The sequence below is a fragment of the Antrostomus carolinensis genome, unplaced genomic scaffold (assembly GCF_000700745.2).
Source record: "Antrostomus carolinensis isolate BGI_N321 unplaced genomic scaffold, ASM70074v2 scaffold38450, whole genome shotgun sequence".
In the NCBI taxonomy this organism is placed as follows: Eukaryota; Metazoa; Chordata; class Aves; order Caprimulgiformes; family Caprimulgidae; genus Antrostomus; species Antrostomus carolinensis.
In genome coordinates, this window is record NW_010288380.1 from 50,889 (window position 1) to 78,206 (window position 27,318).

Genomic DNA, 27,318 nt, shown 5'->3' on the forward strand with positions numbered 1-27,318 from the left:
TCGTTATCATACACTGCCCGATGCCTTTCCTGATTCTTGTGGTCTGTCACTTACTCAACAGGTTTCCCATTTTTCCTACACAACTGGCTTTCCAGCCCGAGGACCTGTGGGTTGCCTTTTCCCCTCTGTGAGTGAACACAAAGGCATGGCTTTCATAGCTTTCATCTCACTCATTACCGCTCACGATAGGTTGTTCTGTTTTCTTACTAGTCTCCTGATCAAATAAAATACCGAACAAGGTAGACATTGCAAGGCATTTGCTTTTGTGGTTCTCAGTGTATTGTGAAGGATTTCAGAGCTTGTTGGTCAGAGTATGAATCTCCAGTGATGACTGTAATCTCACTGCTTTGCAACATGTACAACTTGAAATCAAACAGTGGAGACAAATTATAAAACAGGACCAAATCTGACAAGAAAACTCCACATTTAATTAGGAAACATGGTATTTAAAAAATGTCCTGGTCAGAATACTGTGTGGTTCTCCTTGCCCTTGTGTCGGTCTAATCTTCCTTGCTATTAGGTTACATTTCTGCTCATTTATTTTAAATGTTTTCCACAAAGGCTTTGTCCGACCTGCCAACCTGAATCATCTCTAGGAAAGAGATGGGTTCTGCAGCTGAAGTCCCTTGTGTGGCAAGCACAGCATAATTGTATTCTGCATTACACCAGTGCCGTGGCTGGGTAAACAGAGATATGCCCAATGGCAAAGGAGTAGTCTTGTTCAGTGATAGCAATTTTCAGAGCTTTGGCTGCCTGAAATGAAATATCTGTTAGTATGTTTACCAGTCCAGACTCATCAGGCTGTATTGATTAAATTTTTGCACTGTAAAAATACCATTTTGAACCACAGTGAAATTGATAAGGGGTGAGGTTTTATATATATATATAAATTGGATTTGGATCAGGAAGAAAATATTCTTCATCAGATGAAAAATAAAGCTGAAAAAAGTGTGATAAAAGATCTAAGAAGAGGAAAAAGGTTCTCTGTCATTTCCCTTGCCTCTGCTTTTTTTGCCCTTTGGACCTTTCTGTTTGTCCACTGATTACTTTTCTACACAAATAAATTTTCAAGCAAATTGAGGCTCCCAGTTTGGAAAAGACAGCGTAGCATTATCAGAAGCTACCTTACAGGGTTTTTTTTAAATGCAATTACATTCATATATTTTGAGATACACACTAGTGTTAATGACAGCCTTCTTACTAGAAGTCAGAAGAACTATTTATAGAGTACTTAATGCATCAGAAGTCTGTTCAATGAGATGATGGCAGGATTATTTCCAGAAAGCAATTAAAACTGACACTAGATTGATGGTGAAACGTCTGAGTAACATACAGTGAGGATACGGCATTTTAGTTCCAGTGGTTTTATTTTGTGTGTTGTGGTCTGTGGTAAGAAGATAAGAAGGGTAGTTAGGTATCTGTGAGGCAACACATCAGAAAGGTTTTCTGCATAAAGCTTACAGTAGAAAGGTTTAAAATGAAACAATGTTTGGAGAAGCTTTGCCTTTGGAAGAAATAGTTGACTATTGTGCCATAGTTGTGTCTGAGTTATCCCAAATAACAGTCTCGCTGTGTGAAGTTTAGATTTCCCCATTTTATTCTGAAGACACGGACTATTCAACAGCACTTTTCTGCAACTCTTAGCTCTTTGAGGGAGACGTGACCTACTGAAGTGCCTCATTGCATCCTAGTAGACCACCTCCTGGGATAATGCAGTTCATAAGATGAAGAAGAGCACCGGGATCCACCCTTTATTCAGTGAGAGTGATTTCAGCTGTTCTATTTTTCAGTTGCCAGTGAGACCACCCAAAAGCTTATTTACTGGAGTCACTAATTTATTTCATAGCAAAACCAATGGATTTACTGAAGAGAAAATAGGAAACAGATTGTCAGCCATGTAGTCACGAGGAAAATAGGGTTCTTAATACGAGTCCAAGTAACAGAAGGTCTCAAGAAGATGCAAGAGAGGAATGATATTTAAGGTGTTTAATGAATGTCCATGTTTGTGTAAGGCAGGAAAATTGGAAATAGTTGTAATATCTTATGAGCCCCTCTAACATTGTTCAGAGCCAGAAAGGAGGACAAATATGATTTGGAGTAGGACTTGTTTTCTCCTTGAGAATTTTTCCAAAATAATTCCTCTTCTGCTTAACATAGCTTTATGTTCTTGCTACAGTCTCTTGCTTCATGACGATGTCAGAAAGGATACATATCAATAGCTGAATAAATTTAAACATTCTAGTTGGATAACAGACTGCAGTAGAAAACTATTTCAGACACAAACATCTCAAGTTGAGTGGGATGAATTTCACTCTTTGTGTCTGTTCTTGAGATGGGCCACCAAGTCCCACTTTGTGCAGAAGTGGAATCTTTGGAAATGACTGTGGACATTATTTTGGAAGTATATGTGAGAATAAATTCAATGCAATAGTTCTGCAGTATTCATGTAATTAACATTAAAGTGTTGCTTTGAATTTATTCAGATAAATATAACAAACTGCTCAAACTCACAAACTGTGGTATTGTGAGATGGTCTTCAGTATGTTTCGTTATCAGATGTAAGCATGCAGTGCATGGAGAGAAGGACAAGAAGTGTTGCAGGAAGAGAAATTTAGATTGAAAGAATATTTGTCTGTGAAGACAGTCTGGTGGTGGTATGGATTACCTAGTCCAGTTGTGTGTTCTCTGTTGCTGGGAGCTTTTAAGGGATGCTAGGTATGGAACAAGCAAAAAGGAAGATGTTCATGTGAAGTCCATGAAAAAGTAGAGGGTTTTGGGTTTTTTTTTTGCCAAACAGTTGTCAGTCATTCAGTGATGATCTGTCATATTGATTTATTTTTCATTGTACCAAATTTCACATAAAGTTCTGTGGCATTTTCCTGTCAAGTGTTGCTTGGTGACCTGAAGGATAGGGAGAAGGTGAAGCAGTAATTGTTGGGGAACGCACCTTTTCTGCCTCTTCCACGCAGGAACCTGATTTCTGTTTGCCAGAGGACACATGTTCACAAAACCTGGTAGCTGACAGCCAAAGACTTCAAAATTAATGTTTTGCACACACTTCCAAGTCCCTTTGATTTGCAGCTCAGGCTTGAAGAGCAGATGCCACTGAATACTGGCATAGCCCAGGTAATACTTCTGTGTTGCCTCTGTAGAAAAACTCTTCCTAGCTTGATGGTTTATTGGCATAGCTGTGGTTGGCTAAGAATGTAAAAAAATTGCACACCTAACTGGTGTACTGTGGCACAGTTGGAGAAGCCCAGATTAGATGCAGTTATAACATTCACGTTGCCAAAGGAGTGTATTTAAATTGAGAAAATAATATAAGCTGTACCATAAAAATAACATCTCTTCTAATAGGGATATGTAAAACTTGGTATCTACATTAAACCACTCCAGTGCACTCTCTGAGGTAACCTCCTCTTGTGGGGACAACTTTCCGTTAAGTTTTACTGAGGAAAAAAAGCTCAAGTGCTTTTGAAACTCCTAAAACTTTAAAATTTTGAACTTTTTTTGTAGTGTAAAAAATTATATTAATAAAATCAGTTGCTGAAAATGAAAGCTAGAACAGAATTGTCTCCAGGACACAGCGGGAAGGTAATTTAAAAAGCTCAGGAACATTGTTGAAATTATCATGCAAGCTTATTAAATGCAATGTATGTTTAAATTGAAAAAAACTTTCTTTATTAGGCCTAGGTAGGTTGGGTTTTTTTTGCTGCCTTCAGCAGTTAAGCTTATTGGGTAGAAGTCAGGATAGATTAATTTCTAATCTTTATTGAAAACCACTTACTAAAAAAAGGATAAATTTTTTAATTTATGAATATGATACTTAAGGTTTAGACTATCTGTAGAACAGAACTCACCACTGCATATGAAAAGTAAAATGAAAGTGTTTTTGTAGTATTTGACCACTTTTGTTTACATGTAGTTTTGTATTTCTAGCATGATTTTCTCAGTTATTTCTGAAACTTGTCGAAGTAACATTAAAATCTTCCCTTATCATTACAAATTATAAAATATTTAGCTTTAATTTCCCATTTCATATCACATAAGTAGAAACTTATTATAAAACACATTTGAAAGAACCCATTGTTGACTTAGGTAATTAAAATGAAGAGTGTGGAGTGAATTTTTAATGCTTTTTAGATTAGCTCAGGAATGATCAGCGTATTTGTCTCCTCAAGAATATGTACAAATAATGCTTCACAGCTCACATTTGCCTTCTTCCAATAAAATTAATGAGCATTCAGATTTTATGACATGTCAGTAAGAATTCTAGACCAAGCTGAACCTTTTTTGAGTCTCTTATTTATTAATTGGTTTAAGTCTAAGGACTCAGAATTTTAGATATGATGAAGACTGTATTTCATGAAAGTCAATAAGGAGCTGCAGGGGTCGGCTGAGGCCAGCCCCCGCCAATTTGCCAGCACGTTGTTTGCAGTGAGTCTGCACAGCTGAGCTTTTTTTTTAAATAAGGAAATTAATTTTCCAGTCTTACACTTGGAGAACCTTGTTTGGGTTGCAAAGTGTCCAGGTACAAAAACTGAAACAGGGCCATGAATTACTGTAGATTAGGGCGAGTCTGTTGGTTTTGTGGGAGCCATGAAAGTTCACACCTACTGAGGATCTGATTTCTTAGCCACAGACCAGTCTTCAACCCACTCCACAAGATCTGCCTAGAGCTCAGGCAGGCAAGCTGGACAGTGACAAGGAGGAGTGGGAGAGAGGAGATGGCTTTTATGTAAGCCCCCAAGCCTAAGCACCGACACAGCTGAGGGACTTCACAAATAGGGTGTGTGGCACTGTGGGGTGATTGGCAGTTAAAGTAACAGCATAACTAAAGGCTTGCGATAGGATGCCCTTGAGTTGACTTTTCTAATCCAAACTATAACCTCTTGTCACTTGTCTTCCTTCCTACCCTAAATAAGTCACCACCCCCTTTCTCTGGTCCTGTGCTGCCTTGTCTGATAGCCCAGCTTGTGGCTTATCAGCAGAGCAGCTCCCATCCAGGCTGTGATCTGCTTCTCCTCCGTTGCCCATCCTGTTGCTGCTTTGATCCCTCAGAGGGCTGACTTAGCTCAGCAAGCTGTAAGGTATTACCCCAGGAAAATAAAGTGAATAATTATCTACCTGTTTCATGATCTGAATCGGCTCACCATGGTTTCAGATAAGCTCCAGACGGAGCCAGGAGATGGATGGAGAGGAGGGGAAGTAGAATAGCTGTTTCAGTCAGAGAAGACATCTTTGGCTGTCTCAACTGCTGCACCTACTTGCAGCTCAAAGCCCTTGCCCCGCTGTGCTGGCCCCTTCTGCAGCACCCCCTGCATTTTGGGGTGCTTCTGAGTCCTGCAGGGCCAACTACTATGGAAGGAGGAAGATGCTCCATTGAGCAAAACAGTTGCATGATGTCTGACTTGCTGTCCAACTTCAGTGCTGTCTGAATTTTTACCACATCAGCTTTGTTTGAAGCTATTTACCTGCTTCAAGTCATTATATTGTTTCCCGTGTCATTTGGTCACTGTCCACTCACGCGAGTATCTCATTTTGTCTAGTCTGCTGTGCAAACCCGGTCTCTCAGTACAAACACAAATGCTAATGTGGCTCCCTGCTATGCTGATATTTCTGTACTTGTTTGTCTACAGGAGGAGCTAAGGAATTGTTTTGCATTTAAAAACAGGACAACCTGAACTGATAATGCTTTTTTTTAATCTTAGTTGTTTGAATTAGCTGTGGATTAAAGGTGCAGGTGCTACCACAGCTTTATTAGGATGACATTAGGCTCAATTTCCCTTGCTTTGCATGAGAAGTCTGGGGAGAATCTTGGAGTTGCATGGCAGAAGAATACGTTATCACGGTAAACTGCATTTCTGAAGCCTCGAGTTAAATCACCGAAGCAAATGTAAGTCTCAAGATTGGCCTCAGTGCCCCTGAAGTATGAGTGGGCTGAGCAGCAGGACAGCTAGGGTAACTGAGGAAAGGGTGTGGTCCAGACTAAGAAACCAGATTTCATTACATCTGGTCCTTACATAATTGGTTTTGATTTGCATCAAAGAAGATTTAGATTAAATATTTGAGGGAAAAAAATGCATTACTGAAAGGAAGAGTGCTAGGTAAAATCGTTGCAGCATTCCTTTGCCAGAACAGATTTGACACACACCTTTTTTTGTAACGCTTTTTATTACTGGTATCTGGTTACTGTGCCCTGACTTGCTGGCAGAAATGAGGTGTGAAAACTGAGTAACTGGGCACAGGACAACTGACCTGACATGTCCTATCACATAGAGACAGTTTGGGGTCCAGAATTTGTGCCACTGTGTTCTTTCCAAGCCGGTGTGGTTGGGAGAGAGGAAGCCACTGTATTCCAATAGGTGAAAAATAAAGGAAAATTTGTTTGGCTGTGTATATTCTTATGTGGGAAAATAGAATTTTAAAAAAGGAGCCTTGTGAGTGAAGACTACATACTGACTGGCCTAGGATATTTTTAAATGAGATGGGAAATCCTGTATCTCCACTTCATTAATGTGGTTGAACTTATGAGCTTACGTAATGTTTAAACATTTTATTCCTTGTGTGAAACATGGGGAAAACAAGAAAACTTTCAAACATTTTAAGATCCACTTAATTTCGGGGGGGTTTAAATAGCAATATGTGCCAGATCCATGTCCCTATGGACAGGATGTGCCTGCGTTGCCTTCAGCTCCATGCTGCTGTTTCTTTGTTTGTTTGGAAGATGAGTTTGTTGTGATTAGACTCTGCTGAGCAGACAGACAGAGGTGAGGCAGGTGTGCATGCCATGCATGGGAGTGTGTTCAAGGTTTTCCACAGCTGGTTCTTTGATTTATTTACAGGTAGAGAAGTGGTGGGAGCTGCAAGAGCTGCTAACACCATCGGAAGCTCTATGTATCACTTTGCTTCCCCACTTCAGCCGTTCCAGCTTACACTTCCACCTCTCTGTACTGATGCCTACAGTCTTCCCTGAAGTTTTGGCATCAGGTGAACTAAGTCAGTCCCACAACTGCAAAAAAAAAAAAAAAAAAAAGGTAGTAGACACTCAATGCAGAAGAGTCAAAAACCCCATGTATTCCATTTACTCCAGCATAGTGTAAGCTACAGAATATTTCTTAAAATCCTCTTAACAATCTTTGCCACTTACAGTAAAATACCAAAAGCAGTAATTATAATGAACTAGAGGGAGATCAGGGGAAATCAAAGGCATCCCTCTAGCAGCCTAAATCCTTGCAGTAGCAGGTAATTTATTAGATTTAATTCTCAGGAGTTAGCCCATGCCCCAAGCTGTAAAGATAGGTTAAAATAGTACCAGGAGTCCTCTGCCAGTCTGGCTTGGGGGTGGTTCTTTTGTGATCCCAGATCTGGTGGGATCAGTTTACCTCCTGATCAGAGGAACGAGTATTTGGGCGATTTCAGTACCAAGGAAAGAACAAAGCAAGTCCCCCCTGTAGCCCTCTGAGCAGTCTCCCAGGTTTCCAAGGAACAAATAAATAACAAAACAAAAAAGCCAAGCCAAATTCTGCAGCAAGGGGGAAGAAATCCTTCCCAGTACCTGCAGGCAGGTGGTCCCAGGCATGAAGTGTTAGATTAATACATGATCAGCAGGCAGCAGTCAAACCTTTCCTAGGGATAACGCCCCAGGCTCAGCACAGTTTTGTGTTTGAATATAGCAGAGCAGTCTTTTTCTTATATACTCTTTTGCAGGAATATCATCAGATAATTATGTTTATCTTGTACTCCAGTTTAATACAAGTCCCTGTCTGAGTAGTAAATTTAATTATTTTTTAGGCAGCTGATTTTGACTTCCTCAGGACAGTACTTCACAGTTGCTTTTACTGAATTTTATCTTAGGTTCTTTACCGTGCCTTCTGATTCTGAAGGCGACTTTGAGTTTTACCATGCCCTTCCAGTTTGTCGCTCACCACTTCTTTTGATTGCACTCTGTGCTTTCACCCCAGCTATTAACAAAAATAAGGGCTAGACTCTAACTTGGGACAGAGCCCAGCATGTCTACAATGTCACTGTGCAGTTCTGTTTCTGTGCTGCTTTTTTCTTTGTGTTAAAATTATTGGAATTGCTAAGATTGCAATTTAAACTTTAAAAACTTTGCTTGGTATATACAGTGACAGCATGTGTCACTACAAATGCTTTTAAGAATGTTTATATACAATAGTTCCGAGATATAAATGATCATTGTTTAAAATCTGTCAAGGGAAAAATCTTGCCACTACTAAATATGTAACACTGACATTTGAAATCAGAGTGGAGAAGATTATTTGGCTTATGCTTGTAGTGCTATCAGCTGCTTTCTGAGAGGAAGAAGGAGGAAACATTTTTGTGGCAGGTTAATTGCAGAATAACAAGCAAATTCTGTCTCTTGACACTAATTATTCTAAACAAATTCAAACTACATAGAACCCTTTTATAATGAAGCCATTCTTTTCACAGAACAACTTTAGTCTAAGTGGAAGTAGAATTGCAATTGGCATATTGTGATGTATTGAAACAATTCAGGACTTCCATTCCACTTCATGATAAGTGGTGTTCTACAATGCCCAGGTAGAGAATTTGTTCTGAGTGCAATGAAGGAGGCACTCCTGTCTTCCTGAAACAGCTTTTCTGGTTTCATGGTAGTTGACTCGTGAGAGTCAGGAAGGAAAAAAGTTTTAATCCTTGAAAGCCATTTTAGAACTAGGCAGATCTGTGTGGCCTGTAAGTCATGGAATACTGTGTACTGTCATTAAGAGGTGAGGTGCTTGCTCTTCTTTCTCACTGTTATGTTTCTGTTGGCTGTTCTTACTGTGAGTGAAGACCAGTTTGCCATCACTACAAGTGTGTGAATATCTCAAAGACTTCTGCTTGTATGTATTTAATGTGCTACCTTATCCTTTAATTCAGCTCACTTGCAATATTTGAGTTTACAAAAGATTTCAGAACTGAGCCAATGGGACCTAGTAACAGATGTGACATGCTGTTGTTAAAGGCCTCAGCTGAAATCAGTCAACAGATAAGGACTTTTTTTGTGTCATCATTTGTCTGGTTTAGAGCCATTGCCCTACCATATGCAAAGCCATCATTTTTGCAGTCCCCAACCACAAAGAAATAAATGATCTTGCAAATAACTGCCAAAGAAGGAGGCAGATTGTATAAGGTCTGTACTGGGTGATGAAACCTTATGTTTGATCCAGCTTTTGAGTGATATTACTATAGAAGTGTTTAAATCTAGTATTGGTGCAAAGTCCATTTGCAGTATGGAACTGCTTTTTCACACACTGTATTTTTGTCATCCTGTGCAGAGCTGTGTACCCTGGACTGTGGCAGCCACGGTGTCTGTTCAAAAGGGATATGCCAGTGTGAAGAGGGCTGGGTGGGACCAACCTGTGAAGAACGTACCTGCCACTCTCACTGTGCTGAACACGGCCAGTGCAAGGACGGGAAGTGTGAGTGCAGCCCTGGATGGGAAGGGGACCACTGCACCATCGGTAAGGGTGTTTTATACCTCTAGAAATAAAATACTTAAAATCTGTACCAGTTCCACAAAGACCTGCCATAGCCATCAGTCTAATTTAAGTCATTTTGGAAAAACAGAGACCTGGAATCAAGCCAGGAGTAAAAAGGTGCCTCTGTGCTGATGGTGCACCCTGCTTGTCCCACAGAATAGCAACTCAATGCAGTTTTCTGTTTAGAGGAAATAACACTGATGAATTAATTTTCTAAAAAACACAAAAAAAGAAAGATATCTCGGTCCTAACATACCTTTGAGTTGTGTTCATATGTGAACTTTGATTAAGGAAGGAAAAAAAATGTTTAAGAAATAGAAGTTCTGAGGGGAAGAAGCTGTTATTCAGCTTAAGTAATTCTTGCATCAAATATCTTGCACTTTTTTTGGAGGATTTACATATTTTACTTATTAATAGAGGTGTTTTTTTCTATAACTGGCTTCTAACAATATTTCTAATAAGGTAAAGCTTTCAGATCTTTTTAGAAGCGTTACTCTACTATACAAATGTAGTAGTTATATTTTTAATGAAATACAACAGGTTTTTGCAAAGTTTGATAATGTCTCTCCCTAAAATGTCCCAAAGCAAGATTATTCATAAACATTTTAATTGTACTTGCAGGTTATCTAATTTTCAGAGGTAAGCAGTGTAAGCTATCATGCTTGCTTCTTGAAAAAAGCAAGTTTTATTTTTCTTGATAATTTTAAGATAACTCATTCACTGGCTTTACAATTTACTAAATCAGATTTGCTAAATCAAGAATTAGGTTTGTGAAGGAGTAATGGCCTAATTTTCTAAAGATTGTGTAAAGCAAATCCAGAAAAGGACTGCAATAATTAAAAAGATAAATAGACCTGCTCTTCACATTATAGGCACTGCCAGGTATGGCCCAAGCTGTCTTCTGCATCAAATGGAAATGTATCAAATGTTCTCCATCAAATGGAAAACAATCACATACGCAATGTGTTTTGATCACAGTAACAGGAACAGATCAGACTGCAGTCCCTTACTGCATAAGAGGGAGACACTTTATATCTAACCAATAGGTGGCAAGCCATAAGCAAATGGTGTCTGTATTTTCATCTGGGTGCAGAAGTTCAATCCATCTCAGTTTTGTTCTTTTCTTTTTTAAGCTCACTACTTAGATGCTGTTCGAGGTAAGTTTTTCATATAAGCATTGTGAAAGATTAATGAAAAGATACAAAAGTATTGGGAATGGAGTGTTTTGTGTTATCTGTGTTGTCTGAGCTTCTATACTGCTAAGTTGCCAGAATAGATAAAACATTTGTCTATGGAGATATAAATATATATACACAGAGAGAGAGACTTACAGGAAAAAAAAAAAAGGTTTTAACAAATAATGTGCTCAACTCATTTGCAAAGTTATAGCAATGCAAGCATGTTTTATGTGGCCATCTGACATGCTATGTTAGGCAGATCAGATTTTTGCTCTGGCTTACTATTCCAACATAATGACAGAGCTGAGGACTTGCTCAAAAAACTTTGTGTTGATCCTGTCTTCCATCAGAACAAAAACGGTTCATATTTTTTGTCATTTGTATTTGAAGCAAGTTTCTTTATCTGATAGAGAAGTACACCTTTTTAAAAGCTATATAGGCTAGATGTGATATAGTGCTCTTCAAATCATTTGCTATAAGAGTTAAATTTGATGTTGTTTTGTGTCTGGTGCTGTTCATTTGATTTCTGTGCCTTGCCGCAGGTCTTGCTTGGTCATGTCAGTGCAAGTACCTTCCCTGAGTTTGGCAGCAGTCCATCAGTCCTGACCATGCTGTGCAGAGCAATGATGCACATTGCCCCTTGCAAAAATGCTGCTAGCTGAGATACCAAACTAACAATATTCCAGAAAGACCTGGGTGTTTATTATGTAGTTATTATTTTATTTCTTCAGAATTAGATAATAATAAAAACATGTAGGCATTCATTTGATTACATTTATTGTCTTAGAGGATAAACACACACAGCAGCAAAATATAGTCCTATACAAGAAATGAATTAACTCAACAGGACAGTGAATTGAAGTGGAAATACATCCCCATTACCCAGAACAGCTCTCACATCCTGCCCTTTCCCCCAGCTCCACAGAAGGGGCAAATAACCGTCTTTTATAGCATAGCTGGTGGTTTGACAACCTAATTTTAGAGCAGCAACTTCCAGAAATCCAATGTGAGAAAATGGTGCCACCTGTCTCCAGCTCTTCCAGGCAATGAGGTCAGACTCTCCAGTTTCCCTGTTTGCAGATGTGCCAAGGGTGAGAAGGAGAGAGATGATGTGTCCGGTGTAAAGTTACCAGGAAATGTGCTGCATACTGGGCTGTAAGTCCCCACCTGACAGACCACTCATACAGATTCTCTTGACTCTCTGGTCGACTCCTCCAAAGCCCTTTTGGAGCATCTGTCTCTTGGGGCTGCCAAACACGTATGCAGACTGAGGCCTCTTCTTTCTTACTCGAAAAAGATTCTCTCTGATAACATGTAGGTGTTGATGTTCGCTATCAAGAACAGAAGGGCTTCCAGTTCCTTTATGTCTGTGCTGGCAAAAAGAAAGGAGCCCTCTTAGAAAGGAATCCACTTGTGCTGTGAAGCGTATTGCTGAGCTTTAGCCATTGTCCTTTGGCTCCATGTGTGACATGGTGAGGATTTGACAAATGTCTGAGCTGGCACTGAACTATGCAAGCAGATGGACATGAGTATACACATCCAAGAGACAATTCCTCTGTCACTCTTACAGGCAAGAGATTTAGCTGAGAATGTCCAAATTATTATTGATTCAGAGTTTACAAGTATATAATCCAGGGATGCCACAGTCATTGTTCCAGTTTTGATCTAGAATCAGAGCCACTAAAGGGCAAGTGTTTGTCATATTTGAATCAGCTGTAATGTGAAGGAAGTGGAACCGGGCATTGGAAGGAAATGCTCCCTCATTTGCCTTCTGTGGAAAGAGTTGTAGCATAAATCAAATTGTCTTTTTCTTAGTCAACTTTACTTATGAACAGAATAAAAAGGTCACCTCCACTCCCTGCCTTGTGTAGGATTATGTCCACAAATGCTACTTTGTCATTTGAACAACATTTTTCATTTATATCTTCAATATAAACATTGATTATGTATAGCTTCCTTTGTGATCTACAACTTATTTTTCAATTAGTATAGAAAGAAATGGACACAGCAGACTGTTAAATGTCATCTTATAAGTTTATTCACTTTTTTCCTGCACATAAAATGTTGCACACTAAAAAATCCTCATTCCTCACTGAGAAATGACTTTTGGGGAAGCAATGGGAGGAACCAGGATGGGGATTTTTCCATATTTGGCCAAAAATGTCTTGCAAGGCAGCTGTGAACATTTGAAGGGAGCAAGTATAATACCATACGAAAGAACGTTAAAGAATAATTACAACTGTAAAGGAAGAGAAGATAATTCCTCCATGAAGGCTTCTTTTTTACATTTTCTTTTTTAGATGGCTGCCCAGGTCTGTGTTATGGAAATGGGAGGTGCACTCTTGATCAGAATGGATGGCACTGTGTTTGTCAAGTGGGCTGGAGTGGCTCAGGATGTAATGTTGTCATGGAAATGGTGTGTGGAGATAACCTGGACAATGATGGAGGTATGATACATAATTCATATCTGTTTATTTGTCATATCCTTGATTGTCATTTGAATCTATAGGTTTGGTCTATGTTTTCCTTTTTATCACAGAATTTCAATGTTTGTCTCTTTGTCAAGACAGTTGTTCCCCCACTGAATTCATCTGTGAGGGAACAGACTGTTGTGCTAGATGTTATTCAAGGCAGAAGTTATGTATGTGGTGAACCTATCACCCCAGTACTTGATTTTTTTTCTTTGAAAAAAAAGGTGTAATAAGTAATTTTTTCTATCTTTTCCACTCTACCTCATGTTCAAGATAAGTCTGCCATCTGTTTCCAGAAAAGACAGCCAATGGATACTCAAATGAAAAAACCTCTGTGCCTGTCAAAATGCATCCAGAGTTTAGTCTTAAGTTAATATTAAATGAATACATTTGCAAGCATAAAGCATACATTTAGAGATACTTCTTTAATATTTATCTCTTTTTTAATGTTTCCACTGAGAGACAGCACAGTTCTTGCAATTATCTGGACCTACATTTGAGCAACTGTTGCGTAAGCTGGTGTAGAAAATGTGCAGAAGTGATTTTCGAAAGTACAATAAACAGAGCCCTGTGCCAAAATAATCATTTGCTCCTTTCCACCCATTGAACCACGGCATTTGACACTACATGCTGCCTACCTCAGACCTCTGTAGTCTTGATTCATTCTAAGACTGTGTAAGTTTTAGTTTTGCTGGGAAAAACTAAGTTAGTCTCGTAAGTTAGTCTCTGTGTCCTTTCCAGTAGTTCATTCTCATATACAAGCTAGTGCATTTTTTTCAGGAAAAACATCCAGACTCTGTTTCAGACTTACCAGTGGGAGAAAAGCCACAACATTCCTCACTGATTGTTCTCAGGGTTAATTATTTTTCCTATCTATTTTACAAATACTTATTTACTGGACAGTCAAGAAGGGCTATTGCTTTCCTCTCCTTTACTTACTACCACCCTTCACAGTATGCTTGCCCCGTGCTCGAGGCTGTGCAGCTTTCTTATTCAGACTGTGAATACATCTGGCCCAAATACAGTTATTTTTTTTTTCCTTAGATTGTATACTGAGGTGTATTGAGCTATATTATCTTACTGTGTCACACTTACTGATCATCTCAGTGTCTTGGGTGAGATCTCATACCCCACTCTAGTGTCCAACCTTAGTATAATGATTGTCTGTTTTATTCTAGGTCATTGATAAATTAAACTTGATTTAGGGCCAATAACTGAGGTCACTGTGGGACCTCAATAGAAACATTCTGACTCAATGATGATTCCTCATTTACAGATATATTTTGAGACCTTCTGAATTTGTATCCTGTGGGCTCTTAGACCATGCTGTCCTTTGGCAGAGGCTTCCTCATTTCTGAACCCCATTCAAAATCACTTTATTCCTCTCTTATCCTTCCTTTTCCACCTTTTTTCCAAGACCTCTAACAACCATCTCTCTGCCCACTCTCTCTGCTTTTCTTCGCTGGGGTGTATCCCTTTCACACCAGGTCCCACAGCTGCCATCGCTGCCCCCCGCGTGCTTTCCCATCTGTCTGGTGCTCTCTCCTGCTGTCCAAGCCACTGACTCACTTGCCTGTACTCTTAAATCTGACCACAAAAATCCTGTTTAGCCTGTAATGTATTTAAAGCATTTTCTGATACACTCTGTGAACTAGCTCTGCATAAACTGCCCTGTATTGTGATTTTGGGTGCTTTATATTCTGCAATAATAGTGAGTTATTGAAGGAGTTGGCAGTTCTAACTCTAAATCTCCTTGAATTTGTCAGTTTAAGGCAGACACTTAACATCATTTCACTGCAGGTTTTAAAGTAATTTTCTCTTTCCTTTTTAATGGTAACATAACATGGACTAGGACAGCTCTGTTGACATTACAATTAGAGATAAGTGCAGAGAGAAATACTTAATTAATCTGACTATTACAGATGGGCTAAATGTAATTAAGTTTCCTTCACAATCAATTTTATATAAGAAAATTATATCTACACATTAGAACCACTTCACTTTATATATGAAATTCATAGGACCTGATTTGGCATAAGCATAAACTAGAAGAATTCCCCTAAAGTCGTTGGAGTTATACCAGTGTTCCATTAATATGAAATCAGAAGCTGATTCCTAATGTTTCAGCGTTTGTATACATACACAACAGTAAAAACAGAAATTAGGAAGGAGACATGACATTACCTGTTAAGTTGTGTTTGCTGGGAGGTTGTGCCTCAGACAATGAGAATATTTGGTGGCATAATGAGTTACTTTCCATCAAGCTACATAACTGGATTAGGTTCATAAAGATGGAAGCTATTAACATTTTCGCCTGCAGTTGTGGTGAGTGTAGAGTGTGCACTCAGTTGAGTTAAAGAAACTCAGCTGACAGGTAGTAACTTCCTAAGCCATTAGGATATGATCACATTCAGTGAGTGACACATAGCCCAATGCTCTAAACCTAATTTAGTGCTGTTGTGTATTCCAAATCACGGTATTCTCCCATAGCAAAGGTCTTATTTATTCCAGTTGTGTTTAAATCAAACATTTGTTTCTCAGTCCTTAGGAGGTGTTTTGTGCTTCAGGTTCATTAAGAGGAAGTCACAACCAAAGAACAAAGCTGTAGTAATATTGCACAATTATTATTTCGAACAAACTCTAATTTCAGGAGTTAGGCAGAGTGATGATTTTGTGTAGTTTCCAGTTGATTTATTATATGGTACTTTTAAAGACAGAAAAACTGAGATTTTTACTATATAAAAGCACATGGTAGAAAAAGAAGTATTTTATTAATTCCAACTGTAGGGATTGAATAATGTCATTTATTTGGCATGAGGAAGTGTTAGTGTTATTGTTTCAATTGTGGTAACAGCATGAAAGCTCCCATAAAAGGGAGGAAGTCTTGAATTCCTTTTTTAAGAACTGGTATATGTGTATAAAGGTAAGCCATAAGCGTATTCACAGGCATCCCGGTTCGGCAGATGCTGAAGCACCAAGTTCCCCATCAGTGCAGTTATCCATGGTGGTAGGGTTAAACACACATGGAAATATTTTCCTGAGCAGGGAGAATACTATTTCTTTTAGAGCCCCATTAGTAGACCTTATGCCCTGACTGTACCATAACTGCCTTTCCCATTCTATCTCGTAACTCTCTGTTAGCTTTTTCCTACTTGCAGACTTAAGGGCATGTTTACCTGTTCAAATATCACTACAAATATCATTGAAAAGGTCTTAACATTATAACAGATGCACGACGGCATGGTTTGCACTTGCTCTTGTGGAGTGCATCTGCAGTCTGTTAGCACTGTGATGTCCATTAAATAATGCCAAGAAGTCAAGCGGTTGTCCTTTGCAGTGGGGCCTTTCTCCTCGCCGTGGCTTCCCATGGCATCATGTTATTCCCCATTTCTTAGTCTCCTTCTTTCATTGTCATGACTGACGTGATTTCATTTTCAGTTTATAAGATGACCATTCAGCTCATCTGGGCAGGTTATTTTCTCTTGTCCTGCCATTAATTTAGGCTCATTTGGAAGCTTCAGTAGCTCCAGGAGATTGCTTGACAGCTCTGCCAAGTTCTGCTCAGGCAATTGTCTGTGTCCCAGGCAGGAGGAGTGTCCCAGGAGTGTCCCAGGCCACCCCCACCCTGCCAAGCCACGATTTACCTGTTTTTCTGACATATATTTACATTGCTGTTGCACATGCAGGTCTTTATCTTAAGCTGAAAGTTGCAGCTTGTCGGTCCCATTAATTTCTTTGATACGGATCTCTCTCTTAAATTTGCCTGGATCTCTTTTCATAGTTTTCTTTTTCTTTCATGAATCAATCTTGACTGTTTGTTTTTAAGGAAAATACTATTTACTACAACCTTTGAATTCTCTTCCAAATATCCCTTCAGTCACTTCAGACAGTTATTGTAGCTTTCTTCAAGCTTTTCCGAGCACAAGGATATATATGACTCAGCATAGCCTTGGGTTGATAACCAGTGCTGCTAAAATATTGATGTATTTCTGACCCATCCATTGGCATTTTAATAACCTATCCATCACGGAGATATTGAGCCCATATATAAGTAATATGCTATTATTACACAATATAAATAATACTGATGGGAATGGTTTTCATTGTTGCTGAGCAGCGAGGGCTCCCCAGGGATATGTACAGTTTCTGAAAATCATACCCTGGTATATTTGCATTTGCCTGTGTGTGTAAGGCGAAAAAACACCGGTAATCACTGGATAAAACACTCTGCAGACTTTCCACAGACTCACTGGTGGGTTTCCAATGTCCTTATACAGACGCCACCGTTCCCAGTTAACAGCCTCACTGTCTGCTGCATGCTTTGTATTACAGCTAAAATTTGAGAAGCAGTTTGGATTAATGCATACGAATAAGTACTGGAGACTCATGGTGGTTTCTGTTGCTTAGTCTCTTCTGAAGTTACTCTTTGATTCAGTTTTCTTGGATTCCTGGCAACCCTAATTGGACTTAACTGAGCCTGTGGTGAAGCAAGTCGGCACAGGCATTGTTTATTTGAAATCTGTAAAAGAAAGCAAGCAAATATAAGTTGAAGACTCCCGTGGATTTTTTTTCTCCCCACAAAAACAGTAGTACTGAGCAATTGATCAGGCAAGTGTACCAAAATACTGAAATCCTTCAAGAGTTGAGAGTCATGGTGTTGAGTTTTTTAGGTTGTCCTGTATAAGGAATTCAGAGAACAAAATCTGCTTACTTCAAGGGAAAAACTTAAAGCCCATTTTTTACTTTCTGTGAAAATGTTTTGGACGTAGTTCTCACAGCCCCATCGCTGGCTTGTGCTCACTGGGATGAGTACAGAGGGAGCAGGAGAGCACTTACACACACGCCTCTGAGTTGCTCTGCAGCTGTGAAAATGAAGCTCCTTGGTATTACTGAGTATAGTCTAAGTATAGTCTATTGCTTAGAGCTGGGCTTGATTTTCATGTGACTGAGCAAGTACATTTATTAGTCTGTGCGTGTGTGACCATATAAGCATATACATCATTTCTTGTGATATTCTGGGTTTGGTATTAACCATAAAACTTCAAACCTATTGTACTTGTAAGTAGCGTCTTCTCCATGTGTGACAAAAGCTTGAAGGGGTAAGAAGTCTTCTCTTTTAATGAACTTTAAAGCAGAAGAATAGCAGTTTAAAGTATTATTAAGTATTGCTTACATAATAGCAATTATTTAAGTATCATTATTAAGTAATTATTTATGTTTTGCTTGCCTGAACCTGATGACAGTGGATGGTTTATTAATATAACTAACCCAGTAACATGGGAGGTAGAGTCTGATTGAATTTGTCATTTTCATAGCCAGTTAATAAAGCATCTCAGTGGTTTAATAGAAAAGAAGACACTGTGAAAGTTATTGCGTGCTGCACTGGTGAGCTGGGGAAGCCACCGCTGCCAAAATTAGAAGCGCTTTGTTCTTTGCTTCCCTTACCAGTGACCCCCCCAGTGCCTCGTTAATGTCCTCAGGTGTTCTGCTACCTCAACAATTTGTACTAATTGTGCGCACAGATCCATTTTCAGCAACGTGAGTTATTATCACATTCCCATATTTGCAGTCATGAGTTGCAATTAATTCAAGGGTAGATGAGAAGACTAGAAAAGCCAGGATTTGAAAAGTAGATGCCATAGAGCTGTTCATATCAAGCCCAAAATATGTGACATGTTCCTTGTTCTTGCTATTAGCTTATAGCTGACAAAATGCCTTTTTCTTTTCCAACTGTTCTTTTATTGAGGATTTAATATAGCTATTATGCAGCATATGGAAAGCTCAAATACAAAACATGTGAAATACAATCACTGTACAGCATTTGCCCAGACATGGTCAGTAAAGAGGTATATTGCTGGACGGTAACCAGTGGAGAGGTGGGTCCATAGCCAATTTGTCTGGCTGCTGAAGGTGATCATCCATGTAGAAGAGAGATTGCTGCATAATGTGTACATGAGAGAATGTGCTGTAGGGCTGCATTAGAAACATAGCTAAGGAGGTAATTTTCTCACTCTTGTGTCCTTCTTTCCATCATATTAAACGAGAAAAAAATATATATCAATGTATAAGCACGGAAATTTATTTTGCTTGATGGAAAACATTGTGTGATTCCATTGACACAAACTCCTGACACAATAAATATAATTCCTTATAGAAAGCTTCCTGAAAGGATCCCTTCCCCAGCAAGGAAATGGGAAAATCTTGTCCTAACTATGTGAGCTACAGCAATGCAGAGAGGAATGGTGTGACTGAAAACAGAGCAACTTGTTTTGGCATGCTCTGCGTTTTCTTTGAGGTTGTTTAAATTATTTAAGGGTGCTATGGAGTGCTTTTTATCCTCAAGTCAATCCTTGTGAATTCTGTTCTAGCAGTACTATTAAAAATATTTTAATTGTCTAGTTTACTTACAAAAACAAAAAAAAACAGTTCATCATTATCCCTTGCATAAAAAACAAGGTACCTGGAAATGTGAAACCATAATCTCAGACTCATCCAAATTTGAATCACTTTATTATAAAATCTGTAGTGCACCCTGAAGGTGCCTGACTGCCTTTTATATAAAATTAACAACAAATGCTAATAGCAAACCAAAATTATTTACACCTCTGTAGTACATTTCAGTCTGCACTTATTCCTTGATGCACTTTGTGGTAATTGACAGTAAAAACTTCAGAATACAGACTCTCCTGCTGTATGAATTACAGTTTTTGCTGTTTGTAGTATTTTGTTCATACTCCTGACTGTTGTCTCCTGAGATTTAAAAAAAAAAACCCTGCTGTTTTCTTAACACGGTGAGTTTTTTAATAGTTGGTTCCTGATATGAAACCTTAATTAAAAAAATGCAACTATTGTTTGAGAATTGACTAATGTATTTGTAGCATTTTCAAGTGAATGAATTTGATGTTACAGTTTATAAACAAGATTTATTTCCTCTTCTGGGTTATTCTAGATTTAAAATCTCATTTCTAATAGGATTGGCTTGTTGAAAATTTTATCCTCATATGCACTTGCTAATATGATTTGCATTATCATAAACGGCCTCCATATGTAACTTGTGATTCTGTACCAGTTTGGCTTACTTTGTTCATTTTAATGGGTATCATGCTGAATAACAGTAATTTCTTTTGGCATTTTTTTTTTTCTTTTAAATGGTCTAATTTAAAACCAAAGTCTTAAATGAGCCTGAAGTGGAACAAAGGATTTATTTTGGCATGAGTTCTCTATTTGCCCAGGAATAGGTGTTTTATTCTTTTACTTCAGCACAAAGTGTCAATAATATTTTTCAGTTTTATCCATGTTGATTTTTTTTCTAAATTTTGTTTGATTGTTTGGAAAAAAAGCTAGAAGTCACCTTATCCAGACAATTCTAGTTAATAATTCTTAAATACTTACACTCAGTGGCCTGAGTTAGGCCTGAGCCAAATATGTAGTCTTAAGATTCTGTGGAGGAGCTGGTGGTGCTACATCTCCTGCCTCACTGCCCATGGAGAGTCTTCTACAAGCCTAGCAGCTTTCTTCCATTTCATTCTGCATGGTAGAGAGGGGAGATGAAAATAAATTGTCACCTAATCAATGGAAAGATTAAAAAAAAAAAGGCAAAAAAATAAATGCAGCATGAGAGAGAGAGAAGCCGTGAATGATAATCTGTAACCTAGAAGACTCCTACTTTGAACTGACATTTATATTTTAGTTAGCAGTTTCTTCCTCTGATGACTTTGTAGCCTTTGCTCACCAGGCTGTAAGCTGTTCCTGGTATATCCAGAGCTTTGTACATTCATGGTGCTGTTAGGACAAACACTGTTCTCACCAAGGGTTAGTCAGATGTGCTTCTGGGACTTCACACCCCTACTAATGGGAAAGCCACCCTTTTGTAGCCCTGAGAGCCTGGAGAGGCAAATGAAACGAGGTGCAAGTAATTCAAACCAAAATAACTCCATTAGCAGAACCTGGAGGAGTTTATAAGATAGTCACTTTGCTGACAAGTAAACTGCAAAGAACAGATGAAAATTGAGTCTGACTAGAAGATGGAAAACTGCTTTCCCTTTACTTGGTTTCTTTCTGTGTACAGCATGAATGCACAGTGTTTGTTGCTGGGCACGTAAGCTGTTGACTGAAGCAAAGAAAAATGAGGACTCTATTAGAGAAAGCAAAGTATTTAATTGTTATTTTTATAGCTATTTCTTTTCTAAGCAAATCTTCATATTCTAATATTTCTACGAATATGAATTTTCACTTTTATTTCTTACATAAATGAGAGAATCAGGTCAACTCAGTTCCCACATCTAATGGCTTGTTGACAAGAAAAAAATTAATCAGAATAGCTACTGTGGAATAAATTACTCCAAAATAGCTTCTCCATGGATACTGTTATTCTGAAATAAGTGTGCCTTTTTTCTGATTAGTACTTATTCTGCCAGACCAATGTTTGTCAAGTTTCCCAGGTAGACAGCAGTCAGCCTGTAGAAATTACCTTCCAGAAAGTACCTTGACTCCTTGAACACTGCCGGAACCGTTCCACCAGCAGAGACCAGCCCTGAATGACTGAGTCTAACCCCATCAGAGCCCTCTGCTGGGATTTTCACCACTATAAAGCAAAAGCAAGAGATTTCAATTTCTTTGTCACCTTTTCAAGTCTAGTAGAATTCCTTAATATTTACAGTCTTGGAGAATCTACTAGTAATTGATGCTTTTCAGTTCACTTATTGAGAATATAGAGTGTTTCATTCCTTGGACAAAAAAGAAGAAACAGTAAGAGGAGTTATTTTTTCCTTGCAGTTCCAAGCCTGCTCTTCAGGTTTCAATCCAAAAAGCTCTTTTGTTTTTCATCAGAACACGATGAAAATACCTCTGGTTCATATTTTAAACTCCTCCATCTATTTCCCAAGTGGTTTTGTTTAGACTGGAGGCCCCTTATGGTTTCAGCTTGCTGATTTCCTAGCAGATTTCAGTAGCTTTCTAGGTTTTCCTGAATATAAAGTGACTTCTACACTCTAAGTCGATAAACTCAACGTTGACCTGTGAAGTTCTCCCACCACTGGTAAATGCCCATTGTCTCCAGGACTGGGGGAATTTGGAAAGAATTTAAAGCATGCTGTGACCTGTAGCCACGCCAGCTTTGCTGGATTTGAGGGTCTTAGATTATTGTTGCTAGCTATCTCCAGTTGCCCTTGGCTCATTATTACAAAAACTAGCCTGCTCTATCTGATTTCCCAGCTGCAGTAGGATAGATTTGTTAATATTTTTTCCTTAGCCAAGCAATTACCTTGCACAAGGTCAGGGAAGGATTTTCAGATGCCAGGAAAGCCCATTTCATTATACTTGCTTGTTCTGTCGAAAGACTTCTGCTTTCTTTTCAAAGTGAATATTTTATGCTGTTATTTACTGAGCATTCACACAGGACAGCGTGCTCTATTGAGAAAAGAGCAGAGTTGGCTGAGGGTTGATCTCGCACCCACTAAAGTCAATGACAAAACTACAGCAGCTTCCCTGATGCCACAGCTTGCCCTGAGGAGGTACGGTTCTACAGACACCAAAGCGATGGTACAAACAGAGCATGAGAAGTCAAAGCATGAAGTGGAAATATCTGACAGTATGTTGATCCCATAGCATTCCGATTTTAACACAGGGGAAATCTATAAAGTGATATGATGACTCCACATTTATTCAGACTGACCTTGTTAAAAATACAGAGAGATGGCTTTGTTGAAAGATACAGTGCCTTAATCTTGCTTTATATGCATTAGTGTGCTTGTCAGTCCAAGCTAGCAACTGCTAAGTCATAAAATGGATGTGTATGAAGATAGTTGGACATTTTACCTACCTTATTAAATCTGTTTCTGATAGAATATGTAATTTAGGCAATTTGGACATCTAAGCTGCTGATAGAAGGAATTAAATGCCAATAGCCCAATTTTAAGTTTTATTTAGGTGCTTAATTTAGATGCACTTCAGTGCTTCACTCTTCATCATAAGTTTTGAACATTTAATTAAATTACTTTCATCCACAAATGTTGTTGCAAGTTTGTCCATGAAGAAATGCAGATTTTTTGAAAAAAAAAAAAAAAAATCAATTATTTCTCCTATTTTTCATGCTAGAAAATGGAGGGAGGAAGAATAGGTTTATTTTGACTTTCCAAATGGTTGTTTTCCTGATGCAAACATCCATGGAGAAGACTGTATCTGTCAGGTCACTGGGATAGAGCCAACACTAAGGGGTGTATTTGTATGTCACTAAGAACAAAAGGAGCAGTCATGATTCTGCCCTTTTTGGGCCATTCTAGTATTGCAACCAATAAATGAAAAGTAAACATCCTAAAGCACTAATAGAACTATTGTAGGGCTTAAAATAAAAGTCAGACAACTGTAACAAGTGGCTTTTTTTACTACTGTAGTGAGGATACTTATGAGAGTTAGATAACATTTCAGATTTGAACATTGCAAACTGGTTAGCAAGTGTGTGTTCTTCACAGGGTTGAACAGGCAGTAGTGCCAATAAAGGACAGTCAGAGATATCAGCTGCACGGTGTGGATCATGCAACCATTGGACTAACAAGTATTGTGTAGTGATTTTCTTCTTCTGCCTGTTGTGCGGTGAAGACAGTCCCACTCTTCCCTATTCACTTAGTTTGTAGGTTCTGTTTTCTCATTGTCATGTGGGGATTTTATGAGGTGAAACAGTGTTAATGACGAGAGGGAAATACCCCTCCTGGACTGAGCATGTACATTAATGCTTTATTGAATTTGAATATGTCATAATCAGCATGCCTTCCAATTGATGAAATACCTCCTGTGCTCTCCAGTAGCAGACATGGTGCTTTATTCTCAGAATCAGTCAATTTCCTGAACTTTCCATTTTCTCTGTTTTAGATGGCTTGACAGACTGTGTAGACCCTGACTGTTGTCAGCAAAGCAATTGTTATGCAAGTCCTCTCTGCCAGGGTTCGCCTGATCCCCTTGACCTTATTCAGCACAGCCAACCGCCTTTCTCTCAGCATCCTCCGAGGCTCTTTTATGATCGAATCAGATTCCTTATTGGGAAGGAAAGCACTCATGTAATCCCAGGAGATGTCTCATTTGAGAGCAGGTGAGTTTTCTTTTAGACAAAAGATTTTTCTGCGTATTGAGAACTGCAATTAAATGATTTAACGAGGGAAAAACAGTGATACCTGCATAGCTGAGAATTCTTCACTGGTGATCAAACAATACTTAAAAGGCTAGCAAACCTTTAGTCCCAACAGCTGAAGAGCTTGGTTATCAAATTCTTGTTACTACATATCTAGTTCATAAAAGTGTCACAGCAACAGACTGTACTACTCTTATTAACAAGCCTTTGACTGTTGTGGAAGGTAAGCTAGCTCGTACTTATAGACTAAGTGGGAGGAGGTTCAGCCCTTTATGCAGTAGATACATACAATGGCAGGAAGCAGAAGGACAAGTTGGAATCACGTGCACTGTACTCAGTCACCTTTCTGCCTGATAAAATTTGATTGGTATTTACAATGTAATAAATTTAACATGTGTCACTTATGTGTAATCCAGCCACCTAATTAATGAACTTTTTTGGTTTTACTAGATGTTGATAGACCAGTGTGGAGTTTTGTGCTGCAGGTTACTCTGAATCTGTCATGCAAACAGTGAAGTGATCTCTGAGTGTTTGTGAGATTGACTTGCCCTTTAACAGGAAAAGGCTGCAATAGTAAAGGGGCACACACTTGCTCAGAAAACCTGGTAACACGTATTTTCTTGAACATTTGAAATATAGGGGCACGTAGGTTTTTATGCTGTAGTTCACCTGGGAAGCTGTAACTTACATGCTGACAAAGAGATCCACAAGTCATCCACATCACCTGACTATTACCCTGTCAACTAGGCCTGTACATTAGATAAAGCATGTTCCAGTAATAAGGGTATAAGAATTTTGTTTTAACTTTCACAGAACAGTACATAGCACTTAGGTTACAAACTCAACTTCATTCCATAGCTGTGCACAAATTCAGTGCACTTTCTCTTTGTAACTTATTAATTTTTAATAAAGTTAATATGTAAACAGAGTCTTTATTGATCTGAAACACCTAAACATTTAATCACTATTAATAATGTAACAGGATGTTATAAATATGTAGAACAATAGGACATGAAAACGCTCTCCATGAAAAGCACCTACCTGCCAATGGCAGGTGTCTCACTGACGGAACAGAGCCATTGCGCCTGGTGCGAGGTCCGTGACAGACTGTACACAGTTTAAACCAAAAGTCACCAGTGAAAGATTTTCCTCATCCAAATGCCTCGCAGTGAGGTGTTTTCAGAGAGGAGATGAGCACTCAAGTCGCCTGTACAGTGTTCTGTGACACGGCAAATGTTAGCAGCCAGATTGCACATAATCCCATCAACGTGCTTTTATAGATATAAGGAACTGATCTTTTAAAGATATCGTTGATGGGATTTAACTTGGATTGAAAAACTTTTTCTAAGTATAATTTTTCATTTCTTTACCTTGTTATCTGCCATGGATTTGAAAAATGAAGAGCATTGAAGGCTCATGTGTGAGCAGCAGCCCACCCTCACCGTGGTTTGAAACTTTATACCAAGGAAAATGACTTGTATTTGCATTGGTGCATTGTTCACACCCCAGATATTATTTCCTCCCACTGTAAAGAAATTACTAGTTAGTTTGGTGAGATCATCAGTGGGATTCAGATGAAACTGTCCATATCTTTGGAATCAGGGCAGTGCCTGGAGACTTGTGCTGTGCCATGTCTCCAGGGTTTTGTCAACAGTAATCTGCAGCGTGCTGGGCATCCGGAGGAGTTCATCAGTCCACACTTTACTTGATCCTCAAGTCTTCCAGGCTGTTGAAAAATTGCTCATCCATAAGTCAAATATTATTAAAAACTGCCAGAATTTTCCTCAAGGATGACAGATCTCAGAAGGAGGCAACAGCTTAGCTGTGCTGCCTCTGTTCAGAAGTCTTCCTCTGACATTGTCAATCTGACTGTCATCTAGTGTCTGTTCTCCTTGGAGTTCAGATTACTGAAAAAAATATAGAAAGACAACTGTTACTACAGTTTAAAAAAAAAAGAGAGAGATAAATCTCTGATCCTGCCTATCTGGCAGACCAAACAATGGTTGGGGGTTTTTAATCTACTTTTGGCTATTGCTGAGAAGGTTGTGTCCAGGCAGGTGATAGTAAGTCATGGCTGCCTGCAGTGCCACTTACTTTATGGCATTGGTGGTTCAACAGGAAATGTTGGAAGGATTGGATTAAATGGTGACGTTCATTTATTTCAGAGCACCAGCATCCATTCCTACTGGTGCTCAAATTTTGCAAAGCCCTATCTGGCTTTTTTTTTTTTTTTTCTGTTTTGCAAGAAGTCTCTGAGACCATTAGGAGGGTTAAAGAAGAAACATCTGTCCAATATGTTCAGTCTTCTGATTCGAATGACATTGTGCAGTGTTTTACTGTACTGTAGGTCAGTGGAACTCCAGTATGGGAGATGTTTGCATGAATCTCACTGTCGATAAAGCCAAAGTGACGTTGAAAAGATTGGGAAAAGCTATCAAAAAATGGTGAAGATTATCTCTGTCCTTCAGACTGAAAGTGTTTTGTCTTTGCCATATCTCAACCTTTTCAACATCATCTGATATACTAAAATTAGTTGTTCTGACAACTGCTGGGACATCTTTCCTTTTGCATTTGCAACTAAAACTTCAGCTTAGATCTAATTTTTTTAACATTTGGCTTCTACAGTGCAGTCAGGGTGTTGCATTGAGCCATGGCTAAATACTACACCAAAATTCAGGTTAAGGAGCTAAACATTTTCAAAACATATTTTGCTTTTGATTATGTCAAAGCAATGTCATTGTACTGGGTTTTTACAAACTCCCATGACATGCTGAAAGGCAGATTAGAGACATTCTGAATAAATGGAAATGTACTTGCTTACATCAGGAATGGTTTTGACCTACTGCATGTTGCAGGGTGTAGCAGATTAAAATGTTTTTATCAACTTATGTTCTCAGGAAGGTTTTTAGCTTGTTTCTTTGCCATATATTTTTAATGCATGCTGCTGGCAAGCTATTTGACTCGCTGCAAAAGCCTACAAAAAGGGTCCAGTGTGTGGTACTGAATTAATTACCCTTCAAAGACTGCTTACAGCAACATTG

General features: G+C 38.7%; 1 protein-coding gene across 2 annotated transcripts in view; it reads left to right on the forward strand.

Moving 5' to 3' along the window:
* Positions 1 to 27,318, forward strand: part of TENM1 (teneurin transmembrane protein 1) — a 158,079-nt gene that overhangs the window by 50,325 nt on the left and 80,436 nt on the right. The window contains exons 9-12 of one of the 2 annotated variants that reach the window (XM_029084592.1): positions 9,303 to 9,488; positions 10,640 to 10,663; positions 12,985 to 13,131; positions 24,022 to 24,238. In XM_029084592.1, the coding sequence (XP_028940425.1) occupies positions 9,303 to 9,488; positions 10,640 to 10,663; positions 12,985 to 13,131; positions 24,022 to 24,238 (574 nt within the window). The remainder of the gene's footprint in view (positions 1 to 9,302; positions 9,489 to 10,639; positions 10,664 to 12,984; positions 13,132 to 24,021; positions 24,239 to 27,318) is intronic. The other variant, XM_010166503.1, reaches the window with a different exon arrangement.